Source organism: Leguminivora glycinivorella, chromosome 14, assembly GCF_023078275.1.
Source record: "Leguminivora glycinivorella isolate SPB_JAAS2020 chromosome 14, LegGlyc_1.1, whole genome shotgun sequence".
In the NCBI taxonomy this organism is placed as follows: domain Eukaryota; kingdom Metazoa; phylum Arthropoda; class Insecta; order Lepidoptera; family Tortricidae; genus Leguminivora; species Leguminivora glycinivorella.
Window position 1 is genome coordinate 637522 of NC_062984.1, and position 15809 is coordinate 653330.

General features: G+C 37.6%; 1 protein-coding gene across 1 annotated transcript; it reads right to left on the minus strand.

Annotated features, from left to right (window-relative positions):
* Window positions 1-1049: 1049 nt before the first annotated feature.
* Window positions 1050-5005, minus strand: LOC125233333 (phospholipase A1 member A-like). The gene is made up of 3 exons (XM_048139305.1): window positions 4806-5005; window positions 3049-3352; window positions 1050-2970 (listed from the first exon to the last, which is right to left on the minus strand). The coding sequence occupies exons 1-3, from the start codon at window positions 4888-4890 to the stop codon at window positions 2286-2288; spliced, it is 1074 nt and encodes a 357-aa protein (XP_047995262.1). The 5' UTR covers window positions 4891-5005; the 3' UTR covers window positions 1050-2285.
* Window positions 5006-15809: the final 10804 nt, after the last annotated feature.

Below are 15809 nucleotides of genomic sequence, written 5' to 3' on the forward strand. Positions count from 1 at the left end.
AGGAGGATAGGTTTTTTTTAGTATAAATAGGTAGACGTTTGACCACGATCACACCTGATAGTAAGTGATGATGCGGTCTACGGTGGAGCACGCTTACCTATGAGATACCTATTTACTCTTGCTTTAAAGAGACCTGGATTGTACTCATGCGGAAACACAGACTCAGGCAGGGCATTCCAATTCTTGGCGGTTCGCAAAAACGCTTAGTGCGTATTTTTGGAACAGGACTCTCTACCTCTGGCTTGCCCTGGCCGGCCTTCAAGAGTGGAGTTGTCCTGCATGCTTCAGGGGTCGAACATTTGCCAAAGACTAGGAACAGTCAAGAGGCGTAACAACCAGCGGGTTAGAAAGCGGCGCACACCTTTCGACATCGAGTAGGTAGTAGGTGTCTCCGATAACATTTTTTTGTGAGATATATTTTTAAATATAGAACAGCTATTTCAGTTTGTGCACTGATTTGAATTAAAAATATCCCCAAACAAATAAATGCGATTCCATCAAGCCAGTACTAAAATCGAACGAAAAATAGGCCGGCCTGGTTACCCGCAGGCCCGTTGAACTTCCATTATTAAATAAATTTCGCTTTGTTTCATTGTTTATTTTATCTACTTACAACAATCTTCATTAGTCCTGCCGGCGTATCATGCTTCCAATTTTATCACTTGTCCACGTGGATAAGACAACTGTCACTCTCACACTGACATACTTGCCAAAGCGTGACGGATGCTTTATCCACGTGGATAAGTGATAAAATTGGAATCATAATACGCCGGCTGTTATAATTATATTGGATCGGGATTTGGGTTCGAGGTTTTAATATTAACTACATTGTTGTTTTGACTACAATTTACTCTTAATTTTCTGTGTTCTAAAAATTTAAAATTTCAGACCATTGCGCTCAACTAACTTACCGCTTCTTGTGTCAGCCAAAGAGAAAAATAAATTGACATTATGATGATCAAGCAGGATATGCAAAAACTTGTAAATTATAAGCATAAAAAAAACATTACTTCTTGATTGAATATTATATTTTTTAACATATTTTATTTTCAGCGATTAAGTCAAAAGGGTTACCTATACTCTGTAAAACAAGTCTGTAAGTAAATAAGAACAAACAAAACTATAGGTATCTTTTTCTCTAGCACCCTAAAGAAAAGGATGCATATAGTTTTCTTTGTTCTTATTTACTGACAGACTTGTTTGACAGAGTATAAGACCAAAGCTTACACATCAAGAATTAATATTACTTAATAATTAAACAAAAACAAACACGGACAAAACCAACATAACCTAACAATACAACATTTATAACTTTCGCGGTATAACACATTCACAGCTGAAATTACCGATTGACTAGGGGTCTCCCAACGTTGCACCAACCACAGATGGAACTTTTTTTTTCTTAGCAACGCTTAATGCTCTCATACAAGAGTGACTCAAAAGATGTCACATTCAAACCGGTGGTGGCGCACCTATTAATTTCTACTCTAGTTAGCCAGGCTGTAAGGTCAGTGATCGCACTGAAGATCAAAAACATAAATAAACAAAATTAAATGTTACGAGTATTTACCCTGCAATGTGACTTCAAATACTGATATTTTTTTTTATGTTTTTGATCTCGAATTTTATCATCGACCCTAGAATGCTGTTCCTGCAGTGTCGGCTGCGTGAGGGTGTTGCGCAACAATTTTTCATTATGACAAATAAAGTTTGTCCTAGTCGGAGGCGCTACAATTACCGTGACAACCTAAACAGCATCCTAAGCACCATTCATTTCATTCCAATTTCAATGTCCTCCACATCAGACCGTGCGCCTGTGACCCGGTAGCCCAGGTACTTTAATATATCCACTCTTTGTAATGGACTTCCACATAGCTTAAACTCCGACATTTGATAACTTCCGCATAAGTATATTTTTTTGGAAATCCAGACATTTTTATAAGACTATCCATCGAGGAGCTCAGCAACACTAAATCGTCAGCATAGCTTAAGCCATTGATAAATATTGAACAATAACGGAGAGCTTATACCACCCTGTCTGATTCCGCACTGCATGACGTACCTGTTTCTCGGAGCCGCCCACTTAAGACTAATTTTTGGTTCCCATACCAATGCTGAATAAGTGAGATGACGTTATGATGATGTGATGATGATAAGTTATTTATGCCATAATACCGGTAAGAGACTATGTCATAAACGATTTTTAAGATCCAAAAAAGCGAACATCGGCGTGTCATCCGACATTAGTAATAAAATAACGATGCCATGTAATATAATTATTGTAGCTAAACCAACATCATGTCCTCTTTATTGACTCGCTCCAGAAAATTGTTTATATACTCAAATCCCGAACTAAATTCTACGCCTTTGTTAGCAAGGTAAAACGGATAACTGTTACGCGTAGGTAAGAAATAAATACCAGGTTTTGAGTTGTCTGTAAAAATGTCTAACGCATTGGTGACTTTGTCTTTCTTGTCGAAACAATCGCCGCGTACGGCTTTCTCCACAGAGTCACATTGTACTCCTATAAATTTTCCAGGATTGTTCAAAGCAGATATCCAAACCAATAAGGCTCTAATGTGACTGCAAATGATACCGCAAGGCGCATACCATATGTGTGACTGTTGCCACTCGCCCCCATTGACGTAAAAAGCGACATGGCCAACGGGATACGTCATGCCGAAACCGTATATATTACTAGCAATGTGAAGTACAAAATCGCCATCAGATATGTCGATTCTTTCGTCAGGTCCTAGGTTTCTAAAGCAGGGTCCTGTGGGTTCTACGGCTACTAGCTTAGCGATGGTCTGTCCGGTGATGTTGCGGTAGTTTTTAGCTATGAAGCTCATGGTCTGCCCACCCAGACTGACTCCCAACAGTTCAAGGTCTTTGGGGTTTAAACCTAGAGTTGTTAAGGTGGCTAACATTTGGGCGGCGTATTTACCGACCGGGCGCAACAAGCGCGCTGATCTGCAATAATAATAAAATGAATTAGAGATCTAAAAAATGAAAAGGATATAGAAAAGTCGTTCTAAATGCCGTACTTACACAGGCCATAAGTCAGTTGTCCAAGTAAAAGATTCCAAAATGATCACGTTATATCCCCTTTCCTTATATTGTTGTCCAAATCCTCTACCAACAGGGGCGTCAATGTTATCCAAATATCCAGGAACATATAGTAAAGTCTTTTTATTCTTGAAGTCAATTTCTGGATGATCAGGTAAATATTTGATTTTGTAGTAGTTGTAAGATGTCCAGTTGGCTTCAAACAAAGAGCCTGTGCCTAAGACAGACATTGTAAGTTTCTTCAAAGATTTCGGCTTAATGTCTGCCGGTTTTGAGGAACCTGGACCTGAAAACCGAAACAATAGAGTTAACTTATTTAGTGACAAGGGCATTTCTATTTATCTTTGCATCAATTGAGGAATTGTTAAAGCATGTTAGATTAGGCCGTTTGGCAAAGCACCTTTTAATAAAACTTAATGAGAAATCGTTATAAACCATATGAATTTTTCCATCTTGTGGACATGCTTTTTTATTATAAGAGTATGATCATATAAAATAAATAAATAAATATTGAGGGACACCTTACACAGATCAACCTAGCCCCAAACTCAGCAAAGCTTGTACTATGGGTGCTAGTCGACGATATACTTACTTATATACATTGATAAATACGAGTACATACTCGTACATAGAAAACATCCATGACTCAGGAACAAATATTTGTGCCCATCACACATATAAATGCCCTTACCGGGACTCGAACCCGGGACCGCGGCTTAGCAGGCAGGGCCACTACGCGCTAGGCCAGACCGGTCGTCAAAAATTCATTACAAAATGGAGTATTAAAACTATGTCTTAAAATCGCTTTTTAACTAGGTGAAATGGTAATTGAAAATAATAATAATATAGATATAAATGAAGACAACATAAAAACACGGCTCCTATATAATTGCAGCAGTTCTTAAAAAGTTTGTACATAGCCACGTCAGCAAATTTTAATTGATCCTATTTTGTTACCAACATTGAGTAATATAAGTCGACTTTCGTAAGATATATACAGGATAATTGTTATAATTAAGAAAATATAGATACTAGCGAACCTTAATGACGAAATAAAACTTACAAAAATCTAAAAAACAAAATAGTAATAAAAAAAACTAATTTAACTTTTTCTTTAATTTTTGTACAAACTTTTTGAGAACTGCTGATTAATACCTTCACCTTTTCTTACCATTACAAACAGATGACTGTAATGGATCAAAATATCGGGAGCTCGATTAAAATCAGAAAGGTAATCACGGTCTATGTCCAGTCAATATAAATCTAATGGAATTTACCGTGAATCTTTCAAAACTCTTACTTAACACTTTGCTAGACACTACAACGGACACAATATAAAAGAAATATACCTACTTTAATCCGTTTCCATAGTTTTATTTCATGAGTAACTATCGCGGTAACCGAAGACAATTTTATATAACACCCACTTTATTAATAATAATAATTGTTAGACAAATATAAATAACGAAATTCTGTCTATTGGCGTTTAGTGTCCACGAAGGTGTTGTGTTAAACTCACAAAAATTTCAAATCATTTATTGATTCAAAAATCTTACAATTTCTTAATAAACAATTTTCGAGCAAAACGTCCAACTTTGTCGCTCTCCGTAAGGAAGTTTTGACTGGTTGCTCGTATAAAGATACAAGCAAATCTGGTCCTTATAGTCAGCGACAAAGTGTTTAATACGGAGACTAAATAGATTATTTTGACAATGCAAAAATGGGTAAAAAACACTTACAGTCAGATAAGAATCCCATAGGTTGTATCATCTGTTCCGCGGCTATATATTGCAACACAAATAATATAAAAGCCACTGCCAGCATATTGCCAATTATATTGTAATGTTTATTTATTTTTATCTGCAGTCACACTAACACCAGGGTTTTTGGAAATATAATTTAATACGTTTTTTTAAGGAATTTATTGGTGAGAAGACTAGTTTTGAGGAAGGCAATGTTTAATATGGCAAGAATTTGTAAAATTATGGAGAACAAACCAGTACCACCTTAAAAACTATATCATATGTGTAGTCGATTTCAGGGTCAAATACTTGATTTTAACGAATTCATTATTTAAAACCCGTTTATTTCCTTACCTCAGTCAATATGTATATTGAATTGCATTTTAATGGGGCCTTTACAATTTTTTTTTTGCTAAATCATATTAACATACATACATACATACATACATACAATCACGCCTGTATCCCATGAAGGGGTAGGCAGAGCACATGAACCACTGAAGTGTCAGTGCCACTCTTGGCAAAAAGGGGGTAAAATAGGTAAAACGAAATTGTGGCATTGCAGTGACAGGTTGCCAGCCTCTCGTCTACGCCACAATTTAACCCATATCTCACAGTCGACTTCTACGACACCCACGGGAAGAAAGGGGGTGGTGAAATTCTTAACCCGTCACCACACGGGGGCCATATTAACATGTAGGCAAATATTTCAGATAGAACTTAAAACTAATTAGATTTTTGTAACTATGTAAGCTTACATACGTTAGCCCCAAAATACACGTAGCCTGTATCTCGGGAACTAGATATCCTTATCGGGATGTAGTTGTAGATAATAATATAATTTTTATATTGATCAATACCTACACCCCGATAAATTGCACTGTGTTTATCTCTTTTAAATTATACTATCGGAATCTATGAACCTCTGATTGAGCCGAATGATGTTCATCTGTTAATTATAGAGAGTAAAATGAAAGAATCTGGTTGGCGTTGAGAAAAAAATCTTATTTATTAATTTTGGCTTCAATTACACTATTGTACTTATATTGAAATAACAGCTAAACCAACATCATATCATCTTTATTGACCTGCTTTAGAAAGTCGTGAATAAGTTCAAATCCTGACCTAATTTTTACACCTTTCTTACCGAAGTAAAATGGATACCGATTATAAGTAGCCAAGAAATAAATGCCAGGTTTGGATTTGTCGGTAAACATGTCTAATGTATTAGTTACTGGAACTTCCTTGTCGAAGCAATCGCCTCGTACCGCCTTCTCCACAGAGTCGCATTGTACTCCTATAAATTTTCCAGGATTGTGCAAAGCGGATATCCAAATGAATAAGGCTCTAATGTGACTGCATATGATGCCACAGGGGATCCACCAGGCCCCGGACTGTTGCCACTCTCCGCCGTTGACGTAAAAAGACACATGCCCGACCGGGTATGTCATGCCAAACCCGTATATATTTGTTGCAATGTGAAGGACAAAATCTCCATCAGATTGGTCAAGCCTTTGGTCGGGTCCTAGGTTTCTAAAGCACGGCCCTGTGGGCTCTACAGCTACAAGCTTGGCGATGGTCTGCCCGGTGATGTTGCGGTAATTTTTGGCTATGAAGCTCATGGTCTGACCACCGAGACTGATTCCTAACAGTTCAAGGTCTTTGGGGTTTAGACCCAGCGTTGTAAGGGTCGCTAACATTTCGGCGGCATGTTTACCGACTGGGCGCAATAAGCGCGCGGATCTGCAAAAACAGAATGAATTAATAAAGAATGCGAGAAAATGAATAAACATATCATATCAATATACTTATTAGAGAATAACTAAAATATTTTTAAAGACACTTTCTATCACGCTGGTATGTTTGACAAATAAAGTAAGCAATGGTTTTACGATTTAAATTAACCAGTCTGAATTTATTCTGTACTGTGTAATCAGTTTTGTCCAGTAAACGTATGTATCTAAGTGTGAGATATGTGAGATATTTGATTAAAAGCTCTAATTCATCCCATAAACAAACCTGGGCTTAATAGACGTGAACGAAGCCAACTAGAGACTATTCATCCAAATAAATAATGACTATCCAAATTGATTGAGACCGGACATACAAAAAAATATGGTTGATGATCTGCAATCTTTTTGAAGTCCGTTATAAAGTAAGGGATACAAGTCCTGAAAAGTCGTTTTAAGTTCCGTACTTACACGGGCAATAAGTCAGTTGTCCAAGTAAAAGATTCCAAAATGATCACGTTATATCCCATTTGCTTATATATTTCACCAAACCCTCTTCCAACAGGGGCGTCAATGTTATCCAAATATCCAGGAACGTATAGAACAGTCTTCTTGTTCTTGAAGTCGATCTCTGGATGTTCTGGTAAATGTCTTATTTTGTAGTAGTTGTAGGATGTCCAGTTGGCTTTGAGCAGAGGCCCCGAGCCTAAGACAGACATGGTAAGTTTCTTTAAAGACTTAGGCTTAATTTCTGCAGGTTTTAATGAACCGGGACCTGAAAACAGAACAGAACTTAGAGAGCTGTGCGGCAAATTAAATAAGAACTGATTTACACAATATGTTTAAATTTCAATTTGCTATTGTTGACATAGCCTACAAAATATAAGGTAAAAATAATTTTCAAGTCACTTGCCAAGACGAGAACAAAAAGGCTGCCCTATCAAAAAGTTATCAGACCATATTTAGAAGTTTCTGACTTTGCAAGCTTCACAAACTCTACAGTTGGCCGTTTCGTCACTAGCTAGTCCAAAGGGTTCTGTTATGTCTCGTTAGTCACTGTGTGAGAAGGCTTGGTTAGGCTAGCTAACGTTAGACCTTTGACAAGAGGTGGTACTCAGGGTCTGATGATGGAGCCAGATGGTGGTCACCAGTACCAATGAACCATATGACTAAACCACTTCGTATTTAGGCTCAATGGGATCGTCTCAATAAGACCTTTGACAAGAGGTGGTACTCGGGATCTGATGATGGCGCCAGAAGGTGGTCACCAGTACCAGTGAACCATGTAAGTAAACGACTTCGTGTTTAGGCTCGTTGGGTTCGTCTCAACAAGACCTTTGACAAGAGGTGGTACTCAGGGTCTGATGATGGAGACAGATGGTTGTCACCAGTACCAATGAACCATATGACTAAACCACTTTGTGTTTAGCCTTATTGGGTTCATCTCAATAAGACCTTTAACAAGAGGTGGTACTCAGGGTCTGATGATGGGACCAGATGGTGGTCACCAGTACCAATGAACCATGGAACTAAACCACTTCGTATGTAGGTTCATTGAAATCGTCTCAACAAGACCGTCGACAAGAGGTGGTACTCAGGGTCTGATGATGGAGACAGATGGTGGTTACCAGTACCAATGAACCATATGACTAAACCATATCGTCTTTAAGCTCATTGGGATCGTCTCAATAAGACCTTTGACAAGAGGTGGTACTCAGGGTCTGATGATGGAGCCAGATGGTGGTCACCAGTACCAGTGATCCATGTAACTAAACCATTTAGTAATCAGGCTCATTGGGTTCTTACTTCTTCTTAATAAGACCTTTGACAAGAGGTGGTACTGAGGGTCTGATGTTGGAGCCAGATGGTGGTCACCGGTACCAATGAACCCATGTAACTGAACCACTTCGTTTTTTTATGTTATTCAAATATGCAAGTTGATTTTTGGTGACCACAATCTCTCTCCATCATCAGACCTTGAGTAACACCTTGAAGTAATTAGAATTATATTTGACTTATTTTATCATCATATTAATATATACTTTACTCTAATACTTATCATATAACAAAAGCAAACATTTGGGATGGGATCTACTTAAATATGATCACAGTTTATAATTATTACTTTAAATTTTTAAATAAATTTTAACGTAATTAATATTATTTTGCGCTATATTCTAGTCTTTTCGTACAAAATAATGTTTATTAGAAATCAAAAGTTTATATCGAGATAGTAGATTGTGGTTGTTATCAAAATTCCATAGAAAGGATCAAGATTGTTTTGTCCATTATTGTAGTGCGAGCGAGTGATAAGACGTGCTAGAAAGGGTCGGGATATTGGGCTCGCGCGGCGGGTAAAATACCTAATTTCGCCCGACGCCGAAATGTTATAACGCTCTTAAGCCAAGGCAGATTAAGAACTGCACAATTTAAGTTTGTTCTTTAAATAAAATCGGCCAAGTGTGTGTTGGAACATGCATATGGAGGTTCCCGTAGCTGTAGATCAATAAACTGGCTGTATACAGGTTATGCATGCATTAAACATTAATTCGTATGTTAGTGTCGTCTTATAAATATCAAAAATAATTTGAAACCGCGGCTCTAAATAATATCTGGGCGGCTTTTTATTATGTTGTCTGTTTTACTTTTTTTTTTAATGTGGGAATTTTTGCACTTTTCTGCTCAGAATCAGGAGTTCTTTTGTGAACAAAATGTCTCAATTATTTTTCCCCTGAGTTACATTTTCTCATAGAATTTGATCGTAACTCAGAGGAAAGCAAAAAAATATAGAAATTTTGGAAAAAATTTTGTAAGTCTCATGATTCTGAGAATGATCAGTAGAAAAAGTGTTTAAATTTCCAAAAATAAAAAATAAGCGAAATCTACAACAACACAAATATAGGCCCATCTAAGCGAATCTTTGAACGCGATCGCTGTAGTTATATTTTATAAAAAAAACGACTGAACAGTAAATACAAATAACGTTAATACAACAGAAAGGGAAACGACCTAGCTACGGGTAATTCTCAAAATAGTGGCATCGTACCCTGCCATCACGTTTTTGAATAGAAAGTATGCGAAATATATAATTTTCACATATAATTAAAATTTTCATAAGTAGGCATTAACGTGACACATCGAGGCCAACATATATTTTTTCTATAAATATAATACTTTTGTAAAAAAAAAATAAAGAAGACCGTTTTCTACTGTACCCTGCCTTGTCACAATGCGACACTGCTCAAGTTTTCGCTCTATAGATTATTAAATTGCAGTTTTATGATAATAAAATATCGTTTTTTGTAGAGAATAGACTACTATATTCTTAAATATACGTTGCACGGGATGTTTCGATTACTTTTGAACACTAATTTTCACCTTCAAAGTTTGTCCAGCGATATTTTCTCCATATCCTGTGCGTCCGCGGTATTGCACCTCACTCACACACAGAAAGTCTTATTGAGGCCCTAATATACGTAAAACACGTAGCCAGTATGGTTCTAGCCGCCGGTGTAAAGGTTTGTGTGTGAGGTGCTGCGGTCTTGTGGTTAGAAGTTTTCAAAGTGTGACGTTCGGAGTTTGTAACAGGTATGTCCACTTTATTCTGGCATGATTATTTTAAAATATTAATACGGCAGTTTTTTTACCAATAACATTTTAATGTTGTATTGAAGTATAACTATGTATATTAAAATTATGACAGTTGTATTATCAACAGTTTCGGAGATAATATCTAGTTAATCGGATTTTCACTACACCCTGTGTAACTTTATCCTGCCATCACTCTGCAGGGTAAAGTGACTGTTGACAGGATAAAGAAACACAAGTAAAAAAAAGCTATTTTGACATGGTTTTTACTAACTTGCAATGTATGTATGTATGTATGTTTGTATGTATGTTGAGGTCAAATCTTGCAACCCAATTTGAAGCAGAAATATTCAACCGACTGAGCTGAAATTTTGTATACACGCTGCGGATGACGTTCGCATATAAGCGCCGGTATGGGGCATTAGGTCCTTCGATATTGGGCAATAGTCTGCTCAGCGCCGAAGCAGTTCCGACGAGGCTAGGAACCAATTTGACAAAATGTTCCTCGGAGTACCAATTTTGGTTTGAATTTAAGCCCAAGTACTTAATTTGGGGCGTAAGAGGGACCGCTTCACCGCCAATAGGCAAGGCAACATCCCTATCGCTCTTGCATTATAGGCATTACAGAACCAGATTGCATTTCGATCGGCGTATAGCGTCAACGATTATCATTTTGGCTAGGTCGGCAGCAATCACTTTCTTCGGACAGAAGCCAACCTTTCCTTCGACAACCACGTCATCGGTCGTGGCAAGTAACACCGCAAGCCCAAACAAATTAATGCGCCTAACTGTGAGCTCAGTTGCCACTGTGGCTCTCCTTATTATCCTGGTACTTTCTTCCCCTCACGGCTACTATTGTGTCATCGGCATAACAAATGGTGATCATGCGGAGAAGTTGGACTACTCTGATAGCCAAGTCAAAGCCAATGCTCCAGAGCAGGTGCCCAGTACCGACCCCTGTGGAAAACTGTGGGTAGGTTATGATTATTATGAATATGCATGTGGGTAAGAAGAAGAATAAAGAAGTCAGTCTTGATTTAAGCACGTAGTCTCATTGACCTGTCCCTATACATTTATATGGCGCAGCCGGTAGGAACACCACACTCCATTCGTCTTTCTAGGCATCTTCCTCCTGATTCATTGAGCAGTACTCTATCTGCAAGGTAGAATAGGCGCATCGTGGAAGCAATGCGCCTATTTTATTACCACATAAGGAAGAAAGCCGAAGTAATTGGCAATGTCAAGAGATACTGCGATAGCTCCCTGCCTTTTCTCTGCTACCAGACCGCTGTATTTATGCAGCGCATCAATTGCGTCTATCGCTCCTCCCAGAACCCGATCTCTGATGTTTGGGCACGTGTCTTTCAAAATGCGTGCACAGCAGTAGATGAGACTTACGATGATGCGCTCAGCATCGTGCCAGTTTCATCTAGGAGGGCAATGGGACGGTATCCTAAGGGACAGTCAGCTGGACTACCCTTTTTTCGAAAGGCACAGTCTGCCCACCTTCCAACGAGAACTTATACCCTCTCGGAGGCAGTCGTCAATGTGGCCACGTAATCTACTTCCAAGATGTTTAAAGAGCCAAGGCACACCGTCCGGCCCTAGAGTGGCCCTCATTTTAAATACTGACCTCATTATCTCGACATCTGTTACCAAGGAGACATCAAGGAGACGAACCAATTCTTCCACTGGGGCAGCCATTGCAGGCATTACATGCACAAGTACAACTCACATTGTGAATCATGATATGTGCTTTGTTGTTTTACAAGACTGTGATTGTAGGTACTTATTTATTTATTCTTTATTGCACATAAAAAAGTACAAAATGGTGTACATAATGCCTTAAGGCATTCTCTACCAGTCAAACACTGCAGGCATTGTGACTGAAAATAATAATCAGATATCACTTACTGTACTTCAACTGTTTTGAATAAAAAATAATGGATATTGTTTAAAAAAATACTTTTTTTTGCTTTTGTTTCTACTTAAAGAAAAAAAATTGAATACGTTGAATTATTAGTGGTAAACTTGTTTTTTTATTCAAACTCTTTATCCTGCCACGTTTTCCCTGCTACCCTGTCTATTCACTTTCTCCTGTATGTCTAAAATTTCAACTCGCTATAAGTTCTACGTTTTTACGACTATTTCGTTCCCTCCTGCAAATTCCGTATCATTGATGCACTCAAAAACATATTTAAATCCAAAAAGGTACAAAAAACTATTTTCATTTTTTTTCATTCACTTTACCCTGACGGTGCCACTTTTTTGAGAACGAACCCTGACATATCTTGACTAATGTATTTAAATCACAGAGAACCTCCTATAGAGTAGCAGTCTTGTATATTTTGTTCGCGATACGAGTCACCAGTGTTTGGGGTGCGAGGAGCGGGCGGGGAATGTGTTAAGCGCGCTGTGATTGGCCGTTTCAAGGACGGCGGGCAGTCGCGCCAGATGAAAAGGGACAGAAGTATGACTGTCCCTCTACTGACGCGTAAGTGGCCAATGTAAGTTGACCTATGCCGGCTCTGAATAAATTATAAATATGACTTATTTGTGGAATGTAATGCCGTCTGTTTTTAAATATGAGCTTCTTGTTACCTTTCCACACCATTTCACACTACAGGTGGAGATCTTTAAGGCATCAAAATACCCTTTTCCAATTTTTTAGTGCGAAAAACACGCGCTGCTTTCGGGTCTGTTACTTGGTCAATACTGATCGGGCACGGCGAGCGCCCGCGCTTATATCAGTGCAAATACTAGGAAGGCTGGCGACCGCGAGTCGTCTTGTAATGGATGTCTATAGGGGTTGGTTTGTAATATAAATAGTTTGTGAAGTTAGGGCTTTTAAAAATCTTGAACATGAGATCTGATAACTAATAAAGGTACGACAATAGCCCAAAAACAAAAAATAATAATTACAAATTGTAAACAAATTATTTAATAAGAAAAGAAGTACCTAGTAACTTATATTGAAATAACTTATTCTACAAAAAAACCTGCGTACAAACACCATGTGATTGGTTCAAAGGAAAAATTAGAAAAGTCATACCATATGATATGATTTGGCAAAGGAAGGAAGGTTAGGGAAGTTAATACCTTTCTCCTACAACATAATCAAAATAAAACAAACTTACAATCTGACAAAAATCCCATAGGTTCTATCATTCCATGTGCTGTTATAGATTGGAACACGAATAATCCAAAAATAATTTTTAGCATCTTGGCACTTTTGTTTATATTAGTTTTAGATTATTTTAACACTAACTCGTATACAAACTGTTTAATGAGTTTAAAAATAATTATAGCTATTAAATCGACTAATTCGTATAGCTCTAGTTTCTTAAAAGAATTCCCTTGAAATGAGCAAAATTTACGAATTCTTGTGGGTTTTAACTAACGATGTTTTTTAACGACTTTTAGTTTACACGTGCCGCAAATTGTATACTAATTATTTTATGATTGTGCGAAAACGACATGTCGAGAACTAATCAAGGTTGCCTCGTGTAACTAATAATAATGACTGTGTTATGTGGGCAAGACATTGTCTGGCGGAAATAAAACTGAATACCGTTTTGATAGGTAGGCATCTGGCTTTTTAGGGTTCCGTAGTCAACAAGGAACCCTTATAGTTTCGCCATGTCTGTCTATCCGTCCGTCCATCCGTCCGTCCGTCCGTCCGTCCGTCCGTCCGTCCGTCCGTCCGTCCGCGGATAATCTCAGTAACCGTAAGCACTAGAAAGCTGAAATTTGGTACCAATATGTATATTAATCACGCCAACAAAGTGCAAAAATAAAAAAATGGAAAAAAATGTTTTATTAGGGTACCCCCCCCCTACATGTAAAGTGAGGGCTGATATTTTTTTTTCATTCTAACTCCAACGTGTGATATATTGTTGGATAGATATTTAAAAATGAATAAGGGTTTACTAAGATCGTTTTTTGATAATATTAATATTTTCGGAAATCATCGCTCTTAAAGGAAAAAAAGTGCGTCCCCCCCCCCCTCTAACTTTTGAACCATATGTTTAAAAAATATAAAAAAAATCACAAAGGTAGAACCACAGAACTTAATTTAGATAGAAGAAACAAATTCATATATTTGTATAGGGGCCGAGCGTGTCAAATTTTGTACTGAAGTTGATTCTTGCCTGTAATTTTAAATATGTCTCAGGCTCTTGATTGTTCATAATTTTTGTGTTGTTGCAATTGAATATCACGTAACGAGGCATTTTATAAGTTTTGGTTGACTTCAACTTACAAAAATTGACGCTCGAAAGCTGCAAGCTGCGAGTAAAGACGGACAACTCAGTGGATTTCACTGAGTTCATTTGACACGCTAAGTAGATACGTTTGCTTGATCTATGGTATATATGACATCTGTGGGTAGAACTTTATAAAGACTTTCTAGGAAGAGCAAGTTGCTGGTGAATAATCCTGGCTACGAGATTATGTCTGTGCAAGTACTCGCCGTTAGCTAGATGAGAACAACCGGAAATGATATGCCTGAGTGACTCTCCGGGACGGCGGCATGCCCGACAAATGTCGACCGTACCGTCCTTCAGGATATATTTCCGGTAGTTGTTCGTCATCATAACTTAAACTTATTATTAGTAAAAACATGTTTGTTACATGACATTACAGTAAAACCAATGCGTCGCGAAAATTAGATAACAAAAAAGAGAGAAAAAAAAACAGACGGACAGAGAGGCGCCATAAGGGTTCCTTTTGTACTTTTTTGGTACGGAACCCTAAAAAGAGAACAACAAAAAATTTTTATGGCAGGTTGCCCCGGAACCGCCGAAAAGCCACACCTTTCGACCAGAAGTCTGCGCTTGCGATGGTGTCCTGCCAGCGGCCGCGGCACGCGCACCACGAACGAACTGAGAAAACACTTCAGAAGTGCACGAAGTGACGCGACTGCAGCTGTTGCACACTCAGCTGCTGCCGTTTCATCAACTCTCAAGTTGTCTCTAGTGTACGTACCATGGCACGGGCAAGGCCAGCATGTGATGTGTGTAGGTAACCCTTTCATATAATGAAAGTGTCAAGAGATATTTACGCTATATCATATTGGTTTTTTTTTTTCAGAAATCCCAATCAATCATTGGCCTTAAAGTTTTAGGTTTCGCCTTAGTTTTTATAAATGTGTTCATAGAAATAAAATGGTTTTAGAAGATTTTCAGTTTCCAACTAATTTTTGGCATTAGGTAACTTTGAACCATTGTACTAAGAAAAACTTTGTCTTATTGTAATGAAAATTTTCCAAACGTTGGTCGCTAAAGTAAATCATAACTATGCGAAAACTTGGTTGGCATGTGAAATTCTTACGCAAATTTTCAACAAAAAAGCAGACAATTTTCGTACAACATTTATTTGGTTAAGTAAAATACAACAATAAATTATAAAATTACAACAAACAATTAAAATAGCAAAATACAAAATAATCAAACATTTATAAAAAATATATTTATCACAAAAGTTACTTAATAGTTACCTGTAATTAATAATCATTTGTAATAATTTGTAATCTGTTATCCTTGTGGTGCAATAAAGAATATTTACTTACTTAAACCCACAACATGTCCTCCTTATTGTACTTCTCCATGAATTTGTGTATGTATTCGAAACCCGAACTAAATTCTAGACTTTTGTTACCGAAATAAAACGGATACCGGTTTAA